Genomic DNA, 18,635 nt, shown 5'->3' on the forward strand with positions numbered 1-18,635 from the left:
TCATCGGTCTTGTTGTGGACTAGAATAGCAGAACGATCATTCCACCTGCATTAGATATAGACCTCCACACACGAAAGACGGTATCAGACCAAACTATCTGGCTCATGCTAAGCGGACGTCCACACTATCCATGATGGACCGCGCTAGTAATTGACTTGCTTGCGTGATGCCACAGGACCTGCCGGAATCACGGCCTCTAAACAATGAAACAGCTATTGAAGGTGTCTCAACGCCGCGTGCCTCAGATATCTCTCTTCAGGTTGCCTTCATTAATGAGAAGCCCGAGATTCGGGCCTCTTTGTTCTACATTCTACACTGTGATGCGCTGATCACGTTAAAATATTTGGAAGCTACGCCTTTTGGGAAATGACAGGACAATGACTCGTCTAGAGCGGAACCGCATGGACTCTGCGGAACCGCAACTCCTGATGTTGTACCTTGCCCCCAACGCAACAACAAGGGAACATCGTCCCCCATGATCAGCGAAAAAATCCAGTTAGCCGATTGCGGGGGAATACTCTTGCATTTAACAGGCTTTCCGTGAAGTTGGTCCTGATTCCCGTGCTTGCCGAGACGAACCACAGACCTAGAATCAGGTGCTTCCCCTCTTCTGCAGGCAATATCCCCACATCAACCCCAGACGTCACGGAACGTCAGCCCATAAGCTCACAGCCTGCTTGTCACTCATATGATCTGACGATTCCCAGTCCAGAGCCTCGGGACTGTTTGCCAATGATATTTACCGAGCTGACATCCAACTCCGTCATTGTATGATTGCCTTATACTTGTTTGTCCTGGAATGTTATATAATTCACTACTACCATTCTGAATCGCCAGTAATTGAAGAATACCTTGCATTATGGCTGCAACTTCACGAGCTGCCAGATCCTTTTTGTTTCGAGCTTCAAGATCAATATTGCCTGCACTGGCAGCTTCGAGCCGAGCGACTTGCATTTCTCCAGCCTTCACTCGCACAAACTTGAGCCCTGCCGGCTCGCTGTTGATGAGGCATTTGTCAACGATGAAGGCCCTCGTCTACGACGGTTCAAACTCAGTGTCATTGAAGGATAAACCTCTCCCCACCATCTCGAAGCCAACCGATGTCATAGTCAAAGTCACAAAGACAACCATTTGCGGCACTGATCTCCACATTCGCAAGGGCGACGTAGCGACATGCCAGCCAGGCACCACGTTGGGTCACGAAGGTGTAGGTATCATCCACTCAGCGGGAGCTTCGGTCACAAGATTCAAGGAAGGAGACCGAGTCCTCATCTCATGCATCTCCAGCTGCGCTACGTGTGAGTACTGCCGCCGGGGCATGTACAGTCATTGCACGTCCGGTGGGTGGATCCTCGGGAATACCATTGACGGCACCCAGGCCGAATATGTCCGCATTCCCCACGCCGAATCCAGTCTCCACCCGATCCCGGACGGCGCCGATGACTCCTCACTGGTGATGTTAAGCGACATCTTCCCGACAGGACTCGAATGTGGTGTGCTGAATGGGAAGGTACAGCCGGGCGGTACCGTCGCTATTGTCGGCTCAGGTCCGATCGGTCTGGCGGCTATTATCACGGCTCAGATGTACTCCCCGTCTCAAATCATTGCCATCGATATGGATCCTAAGCGACTTGATATTGCAAGGCAATTTGGCGCAACCGAGACTATTGACAGCTCCAAGGCAGATGCTGCAGCCAAAGTCAAAGAGTTGACGGAGGGCAAGGGCGCTGACTCGGTCATTGAAGCGGTGGGAATTCCCGCCACCTTTGATCTCTGTCAGAGCCTGCTCGCACCTGGTGGTGTTCTAGCGAATGTGGGAGTTCATGGAACCAAGGTTGACCTTCACCTCCAAAATCTTTGGGACAAGAATATCTGTGAGTTCAAAATGTCGAGCTGTTGGGTGATCGAAAACATCGACGCCAATTCTAATTCATCATACAGCAATCACCACTAGACTTGTGGACACAACAACGACACCAATGCTTTTGAAGCTTGTACAGTCTGGCAAATTGCAACCCTCACAACTTATTACTCACCGTAAGAATTTCTATTTAAGACCGTGCAACATTCCATGAGAACATGACTGACAGGAGCTTCAGACTTCAAGCTTGGTGACATGGAGAAGGCATATGATACCTTCGGAGAAGCGTCTAAACATGGTGCTTTGAAGGTTGTGATTGATGTGGATTGAGACTTCGGATACCACACGTTTCGTTTAACGTTGATCCCGCGGATAAGCCTACGTTTTGATAGATTGAGAGCCTAAGAAAAGATAGGGAGGTTTCAATGTTGATAACGGTTATTTCACAAGAACGGGGCTGTTTTACATGATTACTTGGAATAATATGGGGAAGAAGATTCTCCTCACAAATAGACCGCTGCTGGAGTTATAACCTGATTGAAGTTGCCAAGTCTGTCAAATATCAAAATATCAAAGTTTACTATCCGCACCGATACCGTTTATGAGTGTGACTGTCAATCAAGGAGACTGGAGACTCATATCAAAGTGATTGTCTCTTCGTTCTTCGCAGAAATCAATCATTGGTGATAGATACCTATGTTGACTGCCACGTAAGTATGTATCGGAACTTCATGTTGTACTCATACGTATCACCGGCATGAATGTTTGATTTCAATATTTCCATCGTACCAATGGCCTCGCACCTGGGTCGTATCAACTGTCACGCGCACTTCGAAGCCGCAATAATCCATGCCACCATGCCCGTATAACAATCGCGTGATGCACGTTGTCCCGTCCAACTACATCGTACCTAACGTAGAGATTGCAGACATTGATTCCCTGTCCATGGGGTTATCTCGTCTTATCAAACCGGGCGACTCTGCTAGATAGGCATGGCCAAATTCGGAAACATGTTGGACCACTTCTTTGGCACCCAGATCTGCAACCTCATTCAGTGCTCGTCGAGTCCATCAAAGGACCTGCATTATCGAAAGATGCACGTCTTACCGCGTCTCCGGGTTCAAGTGGATGCATTCCCCCCACGACCAAACGTCCGGAAGTGAATCATCGCGGGGCCGGCTTGTGTCTTCACGTTGCATCGGACGCAGAAATCCTCGCGCGTGCACGGCCTCGTTGGGCAGTAAATCTGCAGAACTTAGATACCGCATTGATAAGACTGCCTAGAAAGGTGGCATTCGCAGCCAACTAATTTACGCCTAACACATGCGTCGAGGGGCTGGCTTAGCAGTGCTGGACCATCTCCTACCCTCGTACGGTTTAGCGCCGGCATGGATGAGGCCTAAGAGTTTGGAAAAGGGCCCGATGGTCCATGCATCAGTTTAATGGTCTACCAGTCCGCCTCGTTGGCTTTGAATCGGCAGAAAAGGAGGTGGTAGTGTAGAATTTTCAGTCGATTGAGGAAGAGCAGAATTTTGGCCGGTTGGTATATCATTGTCGAGCCACCGCTGGGGCTCTTAATGGTCTCCCGTATGGGCCGTGCCAGCAACCATCATGACAAACACGACTATCACGTTCGATATTCCGGGCACGGTGCAGCTAGTCGACACACAAGGCGTCCTCGACGTGAAGCATGGCTCGGAGCACACCAACATCGTTCTTGTTCCACAACCGAGCAGCGACCCGAACGATCCGCTATCATGGACGCGAAAGCGCAAGACGTTCAACATCTCCTGGGTCATGGCATGGTGCTTCTTCGGCGCTGCAATCATATCCGGCCTGTCTCCCGCCTACCTGCAAATCGAAGCAGACACCGGCATTTCTGTAGCAGACCTTAGCACTGGCAATGGCCTCATGTTCCTCTTTCTCGGTTGGGGCACTCTGCTCACCCAGAACTTCGCGCTCAACTACGGAAGGCGCCCGACTCTCGTTTATTCGATGGTCGCGATGACCTTTATCAGTCTCTGGACTGCCTACGTCAAGTCTCGAGCCGAGTTCTTTGTTAATCGCATCATCATTGGCATTGTCTCTTCGCCAATGGAGACTCTCATCGAAGTCGTAATTGACGACCTGTATTTCGTCCACCAACGAGGCTTCTACATGGGTATCTACAGCTGGATGTTGTGGTGTGGTGCCTTCCTCTGCCCAGTCGCTACAGGATTCATCGCCGAAGACCTGGGTTGGCGTTGGATCCAGTACATCCTATCCATTACAGGTGGTGTAATAACCATTCTGACATTTCTCTTCTTCGAAGAGACCATGTTCTGCAGGCCTAGTTCACAAGCCGATGTTGGTGGCATCACCGATCAGCAGCGGGGGCTCTTTGATAGCGACAAGAGCGCAATCGATACCGAGCGGACCGAAGACCAGAAGCCTCAGCCTGCGGAAGGTGCAGCCAGTGTCAATTCTGAAATTGAGACACGCACTATACCGAACCGCGTCAATGTAGCACCCGAAAAAGCTTTCTGGTCGAAATTCAAGCTATGGGGATATCAAGACGACAGAAAACCAAGACAGCTGAAGCAGTCTCTATTGCCTTTTTACCTCCTTCGATTCCCTTCCGTCATTTTCGCCGGTATTCTGGTTGGAGGTATTCTCTCGTGGTATAACGTAGTTGGCGGGTCTCTGGCTCTCATCCTTGGCAACCCACCATACAACTTTGGCTCCAACGTTATCGGCCTCTTTTACCTTGCTTCGGTGATTGGAGTATCGATCGGATGTCTGATATCAAGCTTGGCGAGCGATACTTTGTCAGTGTGGATGGCCCGCCGACATGGAGGAGTAATGGAACCAGAGCATCGTCTTTGGTTATGCTTCCTGGCTATTGTCGCCCACCCTGTCGGTTGCATCCTATACGGCGTGGGGGCTTCATACCAAATCCACTGGGTCGGTATTGCTTTCGGGCTGGCCTTGATCTCTGTCACTCTCCCTCTGGGAACCAGCATGGCGTTCACATATATCCTCGACAGCTTCAAGGACCTCGCTGGCGAGGGCTTCGTGTCAGCTATCCTTATTCGCAACACGATGGGTAAGTTGACGCCGTCATTCCTCTTGGCGTCAGATTCAAAGCTAACCATACCCAGGCTTCGCTTTCAGCTATGCTGTAGTGCCGATGATCAATAGCATTGGTCTTCGCGATGCCTTCATAGTCACAGCTGTTCTTGGAGTGACATTCTGGGCACTGTGTCTGGTCATGATGTACTTAGGGAAACCGTTGCGACGCATGGCGGCGCCTCATTACTGGGACATGGTAGAAAAGCATAGCCTTTCAGGACACTGAGTCTTTACATAAAAATTAGCTACGTCTTACAGAGAGTTTAATGCAATAATTCTCGCTCTTTCCACACGTGTAAAGGAGGTCTTTTAACCACACTGCGTTTGTGTTATGAAAACCTACATGCAGTTACACCTAGGCTTAAGCTTATTCTATACATGTGATACTTGTCAGCGCTAAATACCGCGCAGCTGAATCCTTGTAGGCCACCCAGTACACCTGGATTGCCCGCATACATTTTTGTCTTTGACATTTCTACCCTACACCCAAGCATTTTGAAAGTCACGGCGACCAAGTCTCATAGAGGATCCCTTCGTTCTAGTGCTACTCATGAGGCAAGCCAAGGACATAATCTTGGTTCTCCGATTTGGCGAGACACGAATACGAGTGCAAGCCATCGCATTTCGGGCAGTAGTTCAGCCGAGTTGTGTGAGGGCTTCTAAGGTAGATAGGAGGAATTGATTCATTATCACGTTAAAATGGAAATCTAGCCGTCCCCTCTATTTTACGAGCAACATCCTTCCCAAAGGGGTAACAAGATGGACCAACTTGAGACTTACGTTGTGGAACACCACTCAAGCCAGCCCTCATCGTTGATTCACTTGCTTTCTCGATTAAGGAGTAAGACAGGTCATCTGAAAGCGGCAACCCGAGAGCATATCCTGCAATACTAAAGCGGTACGAGCTTGGCATTACTTCACCATACAGACCCCCCGCACTAGCTGCATGCAAACTACTTGAGCCTCTTGGCTGCCCTTCTCAACTGCCTTTCGCGTGGATAATTAGCTTAACTATGGTACTGTTGCCCGTCTGACGAATCTTATGCATCAATACTGCTTCTAGATTCTTTCAAGCACACCAGGTTGAGCCTACCACAATCCTCTACAGTCCCAAATATGGCTTCTGCCCAATTTTTCAACTATCCAGGGACTGAGTCCAACGCGGAGCAATACCACTACTCCCAAGCTGTGAAGATCGGAAACGTCGTTCGCACATCAGGTCAGGGCGGCTGGGACGAGAAAGGGAATATCACAACCGACCTCGAAAAGCAGATCGCTATTGCGTTCGAGAATGCTCTCAAAGCTCTTCAAGCTGTTCACCCACGCCTCAACTTCAAAGACATTTACGCGATTCGCTCCTATCATCTTGATATGGACTCGAGTTTCGACGTCATGACGACGACGTTCAAGAAACTGTTCCCGAATCATAGACCTATCTGGACGTGCATCCAAATTGGCAAGCTTGGATTGGAAGGGATGCAGGTTGAAATCGAAGTTGAAGCGTTGATCCCCGTCTAAGGAACATGGATGTAGGATGCAAGAGAAACTTTTCCAATCTTGTGAGTTAGACACGATCAACATTGGCGCGGTGTCTTGGGTACTTTATGTACCATATCGGCTATCTGTCTTCAGAGCATCATCAGTCACCAAGTGCAAAATAGTATAGCCTTCCGCCGTGCATCATTTGTTTTGAAAAACTGAGCGAAATTTTGTAAAATCACTCAACTCTGATACTTTCAAGTACATGCAACTATGTGACTGCAGACAGCCCTTGGACCACCTTGTGGACTTCAAGGGACCATGGCTAGGCTGTAGAATACCGAGAGTGTAAAAAGGTTAGTTTTCAATTTCACCTTAACTAACCACCAATAATACTCCGACGTATCATTGCGAGCTTACGATGATACCGCTAGTTTCCGTACTTTTGGTAGAAGGTCCAAGCCAAGACGCAAGTTCATCCTGACACAAAGTCGGCTGCAAATGCAGCGGTGGCGCAACCCGCAAGTAAGCTCACTGTTGGCAAAATTCTGATTGGCGGCACCGAAGTAAGTTTAAGTAACTTGAGCTTGGTTGCTCCAGTTGAGAAACCTTCTCAGGGTAGTGATGGACCGCCGTGGCCAAAGTTGAGGCCTATGCGACCAACCTGCAACTTAAGCGTCACTACATGTAGTGGTGTGTTGCCTGTCTCGGATATCCAGTTCCGACTTGGGACTGGGCAAAATGTCTCATGCTTCGTATCCGCAACTTGGAATCATGTCAAGCAATCACCGAGTTGAGCTTCCACTTCCCGGCCCTCTAATTCAAGCTATCCGACCACCCTGTGCTGCTGCACCTCAACAGCCCCGCGCCAATGGTCAAAAAAGTTGCCTAATTCGGACAGCTCCTGCGGGAAACCCCGCACCCCTCTCATTGGCGTTGGGATGGTTGAAATTGACGCTGCACAGCTTGGAGTAACTAAGGTGGGGAGAAGCATCCGGACACATGTAAACCTGGTGGGCACTTACGACTAGGAGACGGGATCTTGTCCATCTTTTGTCTGCTTCAGGATCTCCGAGCCGCCAGTGTGGCCCCGTCTGATAGCTAGTCGCTGACGATCTGCAGAATTTCACAGATCCGCTTCCCCACTTGTCTGGGACACTTTGATGGCGGAGACATAATGATCCCATTTATTGCCTAGTCTGTCCGACATGCATTGACAGTTTGCGTGGATAATAAGAGGGCGGGCTGCCTCACGTCTTCGACTTGAAGCAAGACACCCTGCCCTGATTTGCTCAACTACGGCAGTCGTGTCTTGGTTTCTTTCCCCTTACCCACACACTCCGGAGTTCGCACCAAGATGTCAGCTGCTACCTTGAGCCTCACAGCGCCGAATGGCACGAAGATCTCCCTGCCTACAGGGCTCTTCATCAACAATGAGTTCGTGAAGGCTAGCTCAGGATCCAGGATCACTGCCATCAACCCAAGGTACGATAAGAAGTTGAAGTTACTCGTCGAATACCACGAGACTGACGACATCATAGCGACGAATCTGAGATCGCTGCAGTTGAAGCCGCATCACCTGAAGATGTTGATAAGGCTGTAAAAGCAGCACGGGCAGCACTAAATGCCCCAGGCTGGGGTGACATCTCTGCTACGGATCGGGGCAGATTGATGTTCAAGCTCGCCGACCTCGTCGAGGCAAACCAAGAGACTCTGGCTACCCTTGAGACGTGGAACGGCGGTAAGCCGTATGGCGTGGCCCTCGGAGAAGATGTGGCGGAAACAATCTCAACGCTACGCTACTATGCTGGCTGGGCAGACAAGATTCACGGCGAGACCATTCCGACAACGCCTCAGAAGTTTGCGTATACAATCAAGCAGCCGATTGGAGTTTGTGGACAAATCATTCCGTGGAACTATCCAATCATGATGGCAGCATGGTTAGTGAAATTTTTTCTTCACAGTTAAAAGGCACGAACTAATTCAACTTCCAGGAAGCTCGGTCCGGCATTGGCGTGTGGCAACACAGTGGTTTTGAAACCTGCCGAACAAACGCCACTCTCTGTCCTGTACTTTGCAACTCTGATCAAGGAAGCAGGCTTTCCTCCAGGCGTTATCAACATTGTCAATGGACTTGGAAGGGAAGCCGGCAACGCCCTAGTTTCTCATACCGATGTTGATAAAATTGCTTTCACTGGCTCCACAGCAACCGGAAGACAAATTATGAAGTCTGCGAGCGTTAACCTGAAGAACATCACGCTAGAGACCGGCGGAAAGTCACCTCTCGTGGTCTTCAGCGATGCCGATCTCGACCAAGCAGCAAAATGGGGCCATGTTGGCATCATGAGCAACCAGGGCCAGATCTGCACATCCACATCCAGAATCCTGGTTCATGAAGATGTCTACCAGGACTATGTTGCAAGGTTCAAAGCGATATGTCTTGAGAACAAGGTGGGCAACCCCTTCGACGACGACACATTCCAGGGACCACAGATCACCAAGGTCCAATATGAGAAGATTCTGGGATACATCCAAGCCGGTAAGGATGAAGGTGCCAAGCTTGTGACTGGTGGAGTTCCATTCAAGAACGTCGGGGATGGCAAAGGATTCTTCATCGAGCCAACAGTCTTTTCCGACGTGAAGAAAGATATGAGGATCTTCCAAGAAGAGGTTTTCGGTCCTTTCGTCGCCATCACGCCCTTCAAGACGGAGGAAGAGGCAGTTTCTTTGGCTAACAACACTTCATACGGACTCGGCGCTGCGTTGTTCTCACGCGATATCGAGCGGTGCCATCGCGTAGCCGCCCGCCTCGAATCTGGAATGGTCTGGATCAACAGTTCGAATGACTCTGATATTCGTGTTCCATTCGGTGGCGTCAAGCAAAGTGGCATTGGTCGCGAATTGGGAGAAGCTGGTCTGGCTGCTTACTCACAGACAAAGGCAGTGCACGTCAACATGGGATTCAAACTGTGAACTGGTCAAGTAGAGAAATCTTGAAAGCCCGAAGCCACATGATCTATTGCCAGCCCCAAACTTCCTTTTTGAATTAATTATAGCACGACGGCATCTGACGCCAAGTCGGAGTACATTTCCGACCACGTTACGTCCTCTCGAGCGGCCTTCCATACACCGCACAAAACCTCAGAGACAGTATGTAAGCTAGCAAACCGCATCTCATCACGAATAATATGAAGGATACCCAGAACTGCTTTTCTGTGTCTCGGGGACTGAACATGCGCACCAGCAACGAGCAAAGGGAAAATGACACAATTTAGCACCTTTGACGGCTGTTTCATATCGATGATGCACTCTAGACACGGCAGAACGTGCTGCTGTACGAGAGAATGAGAGACTGGTAGGCCGCAAATAGCTCGATACATGTAGATGAGAGCCGTATGCTGAAAGGCGCGAATTAAAGTGAAATCGTTGTTTGCCTCCGAGTCCGGATCGACATCTCCAGTATCTGAACATGTGTCCGTGATCTTGGCATACATCGGAGACAAGGCCGTCTCGAACTTGCGGATAGTTTCCATTGAGAGTTGCTCGGTGCCGTTGTTCAGAGCATCTCGGAACTCTGTTAGCCGAGATATTTGCTGGAAAACTGAGGCCAGGGATGAGCGTCCAAGAATGTCTCTTCCCCACCATACGGATCTCTTCTCAATCGAATCCCATATTTCGTGAGGGAACGAGGGTTTCCCTCCCTTGAGCATGATAGTTGTGAGATCCGTTGACGCAAATTCGGAGAGGAGCATGTGGATCGACTCATGACTCGTCTCCAGGACCGGGAGAATGCCCCCGAGACTGTCGATGATTGCCTTCACGCCCCCATGATGACTGGACGTTGACGCAGACGCCTGAGCGCATTCAAGGTATCCGTCGTGGAAATAGAGTAAGAGCACAGCAAGCAACAGGGTCATGAGTGAAGTCTTATCGACCATGTGAGCGCCGCCGACCTCACCACGTACGGCCGCAAGACACTCGAGTCGCTTCATACGAAGAAGACTGCGACTGTTCCTCCCGTCCTGGAGAACCCGGTGCGCATCCGCAATGACGCACGCCGCGAGAAGTACGACCCGATGCTCAAGAGCCTGTAAGATTGGGGCCGCGCAAGGTTCCGGGGCCGTCGTGAGAAGCGGCCACAGGCGGTGGTGGAAGTAGTCCAGGGCGCGCCGTTCGTCTGAAGCCAGACAGGACGCGAGCTGCGCGTCTCTGGTGGCGATCTGGTAGATGGCCGGAGCCTTGATCGTGGGCCGGGTGCTCCATTTCAGGCGGCGAGCGTTGAAGTCGCAATCCGCCCCAATCTTGGCGCAACGATTGCACCGCGGCTTTGTCAGGTCGCACTTGATGCGGCGCTTCTTGCAGGGCCAACAAGATCCCTCGACTACCCTGACTCTGTTTGTGGGCATCTTTGGGGCTCCAACGGTCAAGAGACGGCTAGCTGGATGTTTTATAAGGCTGCGTCAATGTCGAATTGGGTACTAGTAAGCTCTCGGCGACGTTCGCGATAGCAGATAGTGACGAGTGAGTGGAGATCCAAGCCTGATGTTGTGGTTTGCTATCAGCAGGGTAAGGATTCTCGTCTGGTATCAACGCCCCTCCTCCCAAGTGCTCGAGAAGGATTCGGTAGATGGGGAAGCTGTGCGGGGGAAAAGGGGGATGAGCACGGATGGGATCCGGGCTGGATTGACTCGACGAAGCTCCAAAGTCTGCGGGATTTGGCCCATCTAGTTTCCCCAAGGGGTTTAGCGGCAGTCGAAATGACCCGGTCTACTGTTTTGTGTGACAGCTGTAACTGTTATCCGGGATCAAACCTTGTTTTGCAGATCAAAGAACGCGTCGGAAGCCCATCCGGTGGGCGGTCATAATCCACCTTGAACCCAATGGCTGCAAAATTTCGAGTAGACAAACGACCGACCCCAATAAAGAGTGAGCTTTTCACGACAAGTCAACAATGGACCCTGCAACGAATGAGACATGGGCTGAAGTCCAGATGACGCCCAATCCATTGACAACTATGAGCACTACCGTTGCACTGGTAGCTTGCTCGATCATAGCTCTCATTTTGGGCATCCGGCTAGCCCGGTCACCGCAACCAGCGAGTGAACCCTTAGAAATCACACAAGTACGACTTGGCCTCCCAGTGTGCAAGATAGCCAATTTGAATGATTCTGATTGAAATTTCATAGCTATACATATATCCTATCAAAGGGCTAGGAGGATGCGCTGTGCAACGAGCACATTTGGGCAAGTACGGCTTAGTCGGAGATAGGACGTTTTCCCTGCAAAAGGTCATTCGGGATAAGACCGACCCATCCAAGAAGACGTATGAGACCATGTTCATCGGCTACTATCTCTATATGGCACTATTCCGGGCTTCAATTGAGCATGATGGAAGGCAAGAAAACGCGACCGATGGAGAAGTCATAGTAAAATGGCACGGCCGGGGAACGGAGCATGGCAAATCTATCAACGAAGCGAACATCACCACCACTGACGAAATCCGATTCGCCCTATCGCCAAGTACAGAGGGGCTAGAAGTGATCGACACAAGCCTTCACGTGAGCCAGGCCAAAGCCTACGACATGGGCGACGAACTTGCGACGTGGTTCTCGGAGCGCCTCGGTGTTGAGGCGAGACTCGCCTATATTGGTGACGGCTCGCGACCTGTCCTGGGGTCTTTGGCACCAAACAGCAAAGCAGGTCTGCAAAAGGCTAGACTCGCTAGACGTCTCAGGTCATTCGTCCCATTTGCCCGGTTTCCCGAGGAGCGTCTTGTCTTCAACGACCTTGCACACTACCTCGTCGTCACTGAAGAGTCCACCGCGGAGGTTTCTTCTCGCCTAGAAGGCGACTTGACGATGGACGTTCGAAAGTTCCGCCCGAACCTCGTCGTCAAAGGCGCAAGCGGTCCCTTTGCAGAGGACTTTTGGGGCGAGTTGACGTTCGACGGCGGTGTCCAGATGCCTCTGACGGCCAATTGTTATCGTTGCCAGAGCATTACTGTTGACTATGAAACTGGCAAGACTGCGAGTGACGATCGTGGATTGGTGTGGAAGAAGCTGAATAAAGATCGCCGAGTTGACAAGGGCGCCAAGTATAGTCCTGTCTTTGGACGTTATGGGTACTGCTTTGGATCAGCTGTTGGAGAGATACTAAGCGTGGGACAGAAAGCGCGAATCTCCCGCGTTAATTCGGACAGAACGACTTTCGGTAAGCTTTCAACCTTACTTCACTGGTAATTATCGAGTCCTTTGCTAATGAGGCTTTCTAGATTGGCCGCATCTCACAACGTTCGGCATCAACCAGAAGAAAAACTAGATCGAGGGGTTAATACTTGCTTGGAAGATTTCTGGAAACACAACGGCTTCTACCAGGTTAGAAGATTATCATAGAAACCGGCATAGAACACAAAATCAACCAAAGTCATACCTCCGACGAGAGGGAAGCACTTTGGTTTCCGTGGACGCCCTATCAAGTCAGTGGGCGAATTGGATAGTCGGGTAGATCTTATTTATTACGGGGGCGCGAAAGTCTCCGAAAACTAGAATGCTAATCAAAAGCAGCTTTTCGCCCGGATCGGAGCCCTTAGGCCTCCCGGAGGAGGATGTGCCTAAAGGATAACGTTGAATCGTGATCGTGACCCGGGTCAGTGACATGGGGGAGCTGACTACCCGCTCCGCTAAGGTGTGCCGGCGCTAACCTCCGCAAACTCCGTATCCCACCCAGTTCGTCCGAGTGTTGGACCGGCCGGCTCAGCACCTGACATAATCCACCATGGTTGAGACTGAGAACCGTAGTGCTGAACGAGTGGCCAACCAACTCACGGCCCGAGTGACATGTCTCGAGTATTGCCCAGGTGGCGATTGAACACAACCTTAGTGGTCCATGCCGAGACAAAATTCTCAAAATTCTTCCAAGGGTCTTCAGGATCCAAGCTGACATGGCCTATGGCGCATATTTCTAATGTCAAGTGAATTCGGCCCGGTTATTATGCAACGTTGTCACTCCGCCGAACCGATGTGCAGTTCACATCGAATCATCAGTGAGCATGGATACGAGAAGCTGTACTGCAATTTTTTAACAGAAGAACTAGGACTAGCCAAGTCCGCATGAATTCCGCAAGTAACTCCACTAGGAACACATCTTTCCAGTGACGAAGCAGCCAGCGCTCAAAGTCTTGTTTGACACACAAGCGAACAGAGGCGCAGATGACATGGCTTACTGCATAGCAAGAATTGAAAGTGGGGAGATCTGAATGTGTGTAGATCAGTGTTGCGCAAAACTCGTCCAATTTTTGGGAAATAGTAGAACGGACGAAAGTATCCTTTCCCACCAAGTACGAAGTACAGCGCCGTTACACCGTACCTAGACGGCATGTTTGCTGGCTCCGTATGAATTATTCATTCATGTCATTGCATCTATACTCTTGAATCGGAATAATGCTTATTGTCATATCAGTGAATGAGAAATACCCTGGCGATCAACATTGCGCTTGCGGACTTGGCGGTCGGTCTATAGCTCGGACGTTTGAGATACCCCGGATCCATACTTTGCGGTCCGCCATGCTCGAACGAAGATGACAAACCTACATATGCTTCGGTGATATCACCGTCTGAAATTCAAAACCGCTCGTACTCGCGAACATTGTTCGAACGTACTATTTATGAAGACTGTCGGGCCCTACAGTCTGGAGGTAGTAAACCCAACGATCTCTCCCAACATCATTCACGTCCCATATAAGCTATCCACCAACGATCGAACTCATCCCATCAGAACACATCGTCAACAAGTCTAAAATGTCTAGCACCAATTCCCCAGCTGAGCCGTGGTCCTTGAAGGGCAAGACTGCCATCGTCACCGGAGGCTCCCGAGGAATCGGCAGCGGAATTGCCGTACACTTTGCCCGCAAGGGCGTGGAAAACCTCGCCATCACGTACGTGGCAAACAAGGCCGCTGCCGATAATACTCTCGCACAATGTCGCGAATTGGGTGTCAGAAATGCTGTTGCAATCAAAGCGGATTCAACCGATCCCACAATCGCCCCAAAGATCATCAAGGATGCCTTGAACGGACTGAAAGTTACGACTATTGATATTCTGGTCAACAATGCGATTCTCGCTGATATTACCAACACCTCGGACGTCAAGACGCTGCAAGCCAAGGACTTCAACGACATCATGGTCGCAAACGTCTACACCCCGGTCAGCCTGACAACGGCTTTCATGGAGCATGCGCCCAAGTACGGTGGTCGTGTCATCAACATCTCCAGTATTGCCGGTAGAGTGGGCAATCCGAGCCCGATCATGACGTACGGAGCCACGAAAGCCGCGCTCGATAGCTTCACGAGGTCTTTTGCAGACACCTTTGCCGCAGAGAAGGGAATGACTTTCAACAGCGTGGCGGTTGGACCCACGGAGACCGATGCGCTCGCTAAGGCGAGGGAACTGCATGCGGAGTTCATCGACAAGCAGATCGAGTACATGACTGTTGGTCCACGTCTTGGGAACACTGATGATATCGCCTATATCGTGGGATTTCTTGCGAGTGAAGAGGGACGTTGGGTCAACGGAGCTGCTGTCAGCGCAAACGGTGGACATCGTCAAACCCTTGCTCATTTTGGCTGATTTTATGGCTCAACATATTGGATCACCTATATGGATATTTTCAGATAGAGTACATGAATCAACCACTGTAACTTACGAATAATACTCACTTGACTTCCACACCTCCTCCCATGTCCCATCATACTCGCCACGTTCATAACATTCCATCGTTCTCTGTCAGTCGGATATCATGATTCTGCCATCAGTTCAATCATGGAAGGAATAGTCGCGACCGACAATCTGACGGCAACAGCCATTCATAAATTGAAGTATCACAAGAAGCCACAAGGCTGTTCAAGTCGTAGCTCATGTCTTCATGCCCGACTTGCGGAATACTGCGTACTGTATTCATGAGAAAGACGAGTCCTCACACTATTACAGTGGCACAGTGGTTAATCACATGCAATTGGAAGGCTGACCTACATGCCCCTCAGCGCAATTTCCACTCCGCAATGTACCTAGCTTATTTTAGCTCACTCCACATTCGCATCGTGCATCGCACCAAATACGGCGACTTCCGGGCAGCTCCGGCTCCCGACATCCGAAACGGCAGCCCGGGTATCCGAGTAGCTCTCCGTATACCTCTCAGCTCTCGTTTGAGGAGCTCACTCCATATTTCGATTTCGATAGTTTCTCTATTCATCTTTTTTGAGATCCTTTATTATACTGGTTGTTGGTGTTGAACATGGTGTCTCACGACAACGAGTTGATTTCATCCAACATGCAACCGCCTCCAAGAAAGCTTGTCAACGTTGATCAAATCATCGAAAATGCCACACTCGCAGAGAAGGTCTCGCTGCTTGCCGGTGAGAATCCCCCAAGAAAAGAAAACCATCAAGCTGAGTCCCTAGTACTGACAGCTTATGGGTAAAGGCTCCGACTTTTGGCACTCCACCCCTCTTCCCCAGCACAACGTCCCGGCCATCAAATGCACCGATGGACCCAATGGCGTCAGAGGCTCACGATTCTTCAACCCAGTGCCCGCGCTTTGCATTCCTTGTGGGAGCGGCCTAGGAGCAACATGGAACCCTGAGTTGATCGAGCAAGCTGGCCAGCTGCTTTCCAAAGAATGCGACGCCAAAGGTGCCCATGTCTGGCTCGGCCCAACGGTCAATATCATTCGCTCCCCGCTGAATGGTCGTGGGTTCGAGTCTTTCTCTGAGGACCCGCACTTGAGTGGAATGCTTGCAGCTGCTATCATCAGGGGGGTTCAATCCCGAGGGACTCTGGCAGCTCTGAAGCACTTTGTGGCTAATGATCAAGAGACCGAAAAGATGTCTCTCGACGTGCGCATGTCTGACAGGGCACTTCGAGAAGTCTATCTCTTACCTTTCCAAATCGCTTTGAGAGATAGCAATCCCAGAGTAGTGATGTCTTCTTACAACAAAATTGGCGGCCTACATGTTTCTGAGAACCCCATGATTCTCCAAGACATCCTGCGGAAAGAGTGGGGGTTTGATGGTCTCATTATGAGTGACTGGCAGGTCTCATGCTCCATTCGTTCAACAGTGTATCGGCTAACACGTGCAGGTACGGCACCTACTCTTGTGAGGGAGCGCTCAACGCTGGCGTTGACATTGAGATGCCCGGCCCTAGTCGTTACAGAGAGAAAGAAGCCCTTGCCGCAGTCTTCTCCGGCAAAGTACACCAACACACCATAGACGAGCGAGCGCGAAAAGTTTTACAGTTTGTCAATGACGCGGCTTCAGCTCGCGTCGAGAAGGAAGAGAATATGCGGGATGTTCTTGAAGACAGGGCCCTGAATCGCCGTTTGGCAGGCGAGAGTATCGTACTGTTGAAGAATTCTGCCAATCTATTGCCAATATCAACCGAAGACTGCAGTGAAGTGGCCATCATCGGGCCAAATGCTGAGCTCGCAGCTGCTTGTGGAGGCGGCAGCGCGAGTCTTCGACCATACTACACCAGTTCCGTACTCAAGGGCATACGGGACTCACTACCTCCTACAGCTGAAGTACACCATGAGCCGGGTGTGTATGGATATATCTTGTTACCGCCTTTCACAGAAGACAACGTGTGCAATGATGAAGGTCAGCGAGGTGTGACGATCGAATTATTCAACGAGCCGCATATCATCAAACAGCGAATGGCGTTTGATCGTGTTACGATACCGGACACCACCTATCAACTGATGGACTACGAGCATCCCAAGAAGGGAGAAACTTTCTTCATGTCTATGCGTGCGAATTTCGTTCCAGAACACACCGGCACGTACGAATTCGGTTTGGCGACTTACGGCATTGGTGACCTATTCATCAATGATGAGCTCGTCATTGACAACTCGACAGAACAGACACCGGGAGGCATGTTCTTCGGCAAGGGCTCAGCCGAAAGGCGAGCAACGTATGAGATGACAGCTGGGAAGCGGTACCACCTTCGCGTTGAGGCCGGCAGTGCTGCAACATCAAAGGTGAAGGGTGGATCACTGTTAGCGATCCCAGGTGGCGCGTGCCGGTTAGGTGGTTGCCGAAAAATTGATCCTGAAGAGGGCATCCAGAGAGCCGTCGAGCTAGCGAAGAGATGCAAGTACACTTTTGTGGTTGCCGGATTAAACGTAAGAAACTCTCAACGACTGTTGCATCCCAGAAAGCTGACGATAGTTACTCTAGGCGGACTTGGAAAAGGAGGGCAAAGATAGAGACACGATGAACATGCCGCCACAAGTAGATAACCTTATCGCAGCGGTTCTAGATGCGCAACCGAACACTATCGTGATTACTCAAGCCGGAAATCCAATCAGCCTACCTTGGAGGCATAGCGCCAGGACGATGGTCCATAGCTGGTACGGCGGCAATGAGGCGGGCAACGCCGTAGCGGACGTTATATTTGGACGCATCAACCCCAGCGGCAAATTGCCTATGACCTTCCCTGCTCGGCTAGAAGACAATCCTGCGTACCTTGCATTCGGCAGCGACAATGGCAAGGTCTACTACTCTGAAGACATCTTTGTTGGGTACCGCTGGTACGAAGCGAGAAAGATGGAGGTTGCATTCCCATTTGGGTAAGTTGACTTGCTTGTACTTTTGCAGAAGCCTGCAAGCTGACGTTCTCCCAGCCATGGTCTGAGTTACACTACCTTCCAAATCTCGGAGATGCAGGTATCGTCCTCCAGAGTTCACATCAGCATAGAAAATACCGGGCGGATGGCAGGCGCAGAAGTTGTCCGCCTGTACATCAACTACTCGACTACATCTCACAAGTCAAAATTTTCGCGTCCCGTTCGCTCGCTTATGGGATTCGAGAAAGTCTTCTTGCAGCCAGGGGAGAGAAGAAGAGTCTCAATTCCTATCGATAGATATAGCACCGCTGTCTGGGATGAGAAGAGAAACAGTTGGTGTTGTGAAAGAGGCCGATATACTGCTTCAATCGTTGCAGGAGGCGCGATCTTAGATGGCTCCTTTGAGCTTGAGAAGGACGTGTTCTGGACTGGCCTTTGAGTAAAGGCCCCCATATGCGTGGTCGGGCTTGACCAGATGGTACATGTACATATACCTACGCACTAAGTATTTGTTCTATATAGAGACTTCAGACAAAGACCTTGCGTAATGCCTCGAAGCTTAGGG

The 18,635-nt window shown here is 50.5% G+C and overlaps 8 protein-coding genes across 8 annotated transcripts; 7 read left to right on the forward strand and 1 right to left on the reverse strand.

The window, feature by feature from the left end:
• Positions 1-1,021: 1,021 nt before the first annotated feature.
• Positions 1,022-2,191, forward strand: CPAR01_05821 (alcohol dehydrogenase GroES domain-containing protein; the record flags this gene model as incomplete). Its single annotated transcript, XM_060490097.1, has 3 exons — positions 1,022-1,874; positions 1,942-2,037; positions 2,091-2,191. 3 exons carry the CDS (start codon positions 1,022-1,024, stop codon positions 2,189-2,191), a joined length of 1,050 nt encoding a protein of 349 aa, XP_060351563.1.
• Positions 2,192-3,472: 1,281 nt separating this feature from the next.
• Positions 3,473-5,198, forward strand: CPAR01_05822 (uncharacterized protein; the record flags this gene model as incomplete). The annotated part of the gene is made up of 2 exons (XM_060490098.1): positions 3,473-4,946; positions 5,002-5,198. 2 exons carry the CDS (start codon positions 3,473-3,475, stop codon positions 5,196-5,198), a joined length of 1,671 nt encoding a protein of 556 aa, XP_060351564.1.
• Positions 5,199-6,088: 890 nt separating this feature from the next.
• On the forward strand, positions 6,089-6,490 carry CPAR01_05823 (endoribonuclease L-PSP; the record flags this gene model as incomplete). The annotated part of the gene is made up of 1 exon (XM_060490099.1): positions 6,089-6,490. The coding sequence occupies one exon, from the start codon at positions 6,089-6,091 to the stop codon at positions 6,488-6,490; it is 402 nt and encodes a 133-aa protein (XP_060351565.1).
• A 1,318-nt stretch (positions 6,491-7,808) lies between these two features.
• On the forward strand, positions 7,809-9,424 carry CPAR01_05824 (aldehyde dehydrogenase; the record flags this gene model as incomplete). The annotated part of the gene is made up of 3 exons (XM_060490100.1): positions 7,809-7,936; positions 7,993-8,391; positions 8,446-9,424. 3 exons carry the CDS (start codon positions 7,809-7,811, stop codon positions 9,422-9,424), a joined length of 1,506 nt encoding a protein of 501 aa, XP_060351566.1.
• Positions 9,425-9,501: 77 nt separating this feature from the next.
• Positions 9,502-10,857, reverse strand: CPAR01_05825 (uncharacterized protein; the record flags this gene model as incomplete). Its single annotated transcript, XM_060490101.1, has 1 exon — positions 9,502-10,857. One exon carries the CDS (start codon positions 10,855-10,857, stop codon positions 9,502-9,504), a length of 1,356 nt encoding a protein of 451 aa, XP_060351567.1.
• A 545-nt stretch (positions 10,858-11,402) lies between these two features.
• CPAR01_05826 (uncharacterized protein) lies at positions 11,403-12,769 on the forward strand (the record flags this gene model as incomplete). The annotated part of the gene is made up of 3 exons (XM_060490102.1): positions 11,403-11,573; positions 11,638-12,661; positions 12,723-12,769. The coding sequence occupies 3 exons, from the start codon at positions 11,403-11,405 to the stop codon at positions 12,767-12,769; spliced, it is 1,242 nt and encodes a 413-aa protein (XP_060351568.1).
• Positions 12,770-14,247: 1,478 nt separating this feature from the next.
• Positions 14,248-15,075, forward strand: CPAR01_05827 (3-oxoacyl-(acyl-carrier-protein) reductase; the record flags this gene model as incomplete). The annotated part of the gene is made up of 1 exon (XM_060490103.1): positions 14,248-15,075. The coding sequence occupies one exon, from the start codon at positions 14,248-14,250 to the stop codon at positions 15,073-15,075; it is 828 nt and encodes a 275-aa protein (XP_060351569.1).
• A 664-nt stretch (positions 15,076-15,739) lies between these two features.
• CPAR01_05828 (Cel3c) lies at positions 15,740-18,509 on the forward strand (the record flags this gene model as incomplete). The annotated part of the gene is made up of 5 exons (XM_060490104.1): positions 15,740-15,860; positions 15,928-16,507; positions 16,585-17,626; positions 17,682-18,073; positions 18,128-18,509. The coding sequence occupies 5 exons, from the start codon at positions 15,740-15,742 to the stop codon at positions 18,507-18,509; spliced, it is 2,517 nt and encodes an 838-aa protein (XP_060351570.1).
• Positions 18,510-18,635: the final 126 nt, after the last annotated feature.

This window comes from Colletotrichum paranaense, assembly GCF_030867605.1.
Source record: "Colletotrichum paranaense strain IMI 384185 chromosome Unknown Scaffold_4.1, whole genome shotgun sequence".
Classification (NCBI taxonomy): domain Eukaryota; kingdom Fungi; phylum Ascomycota; class Sordariomycetes; order Glomerellales; family Glomerellaceae; genus Colletotrichum; species Colletotrichum paranaense.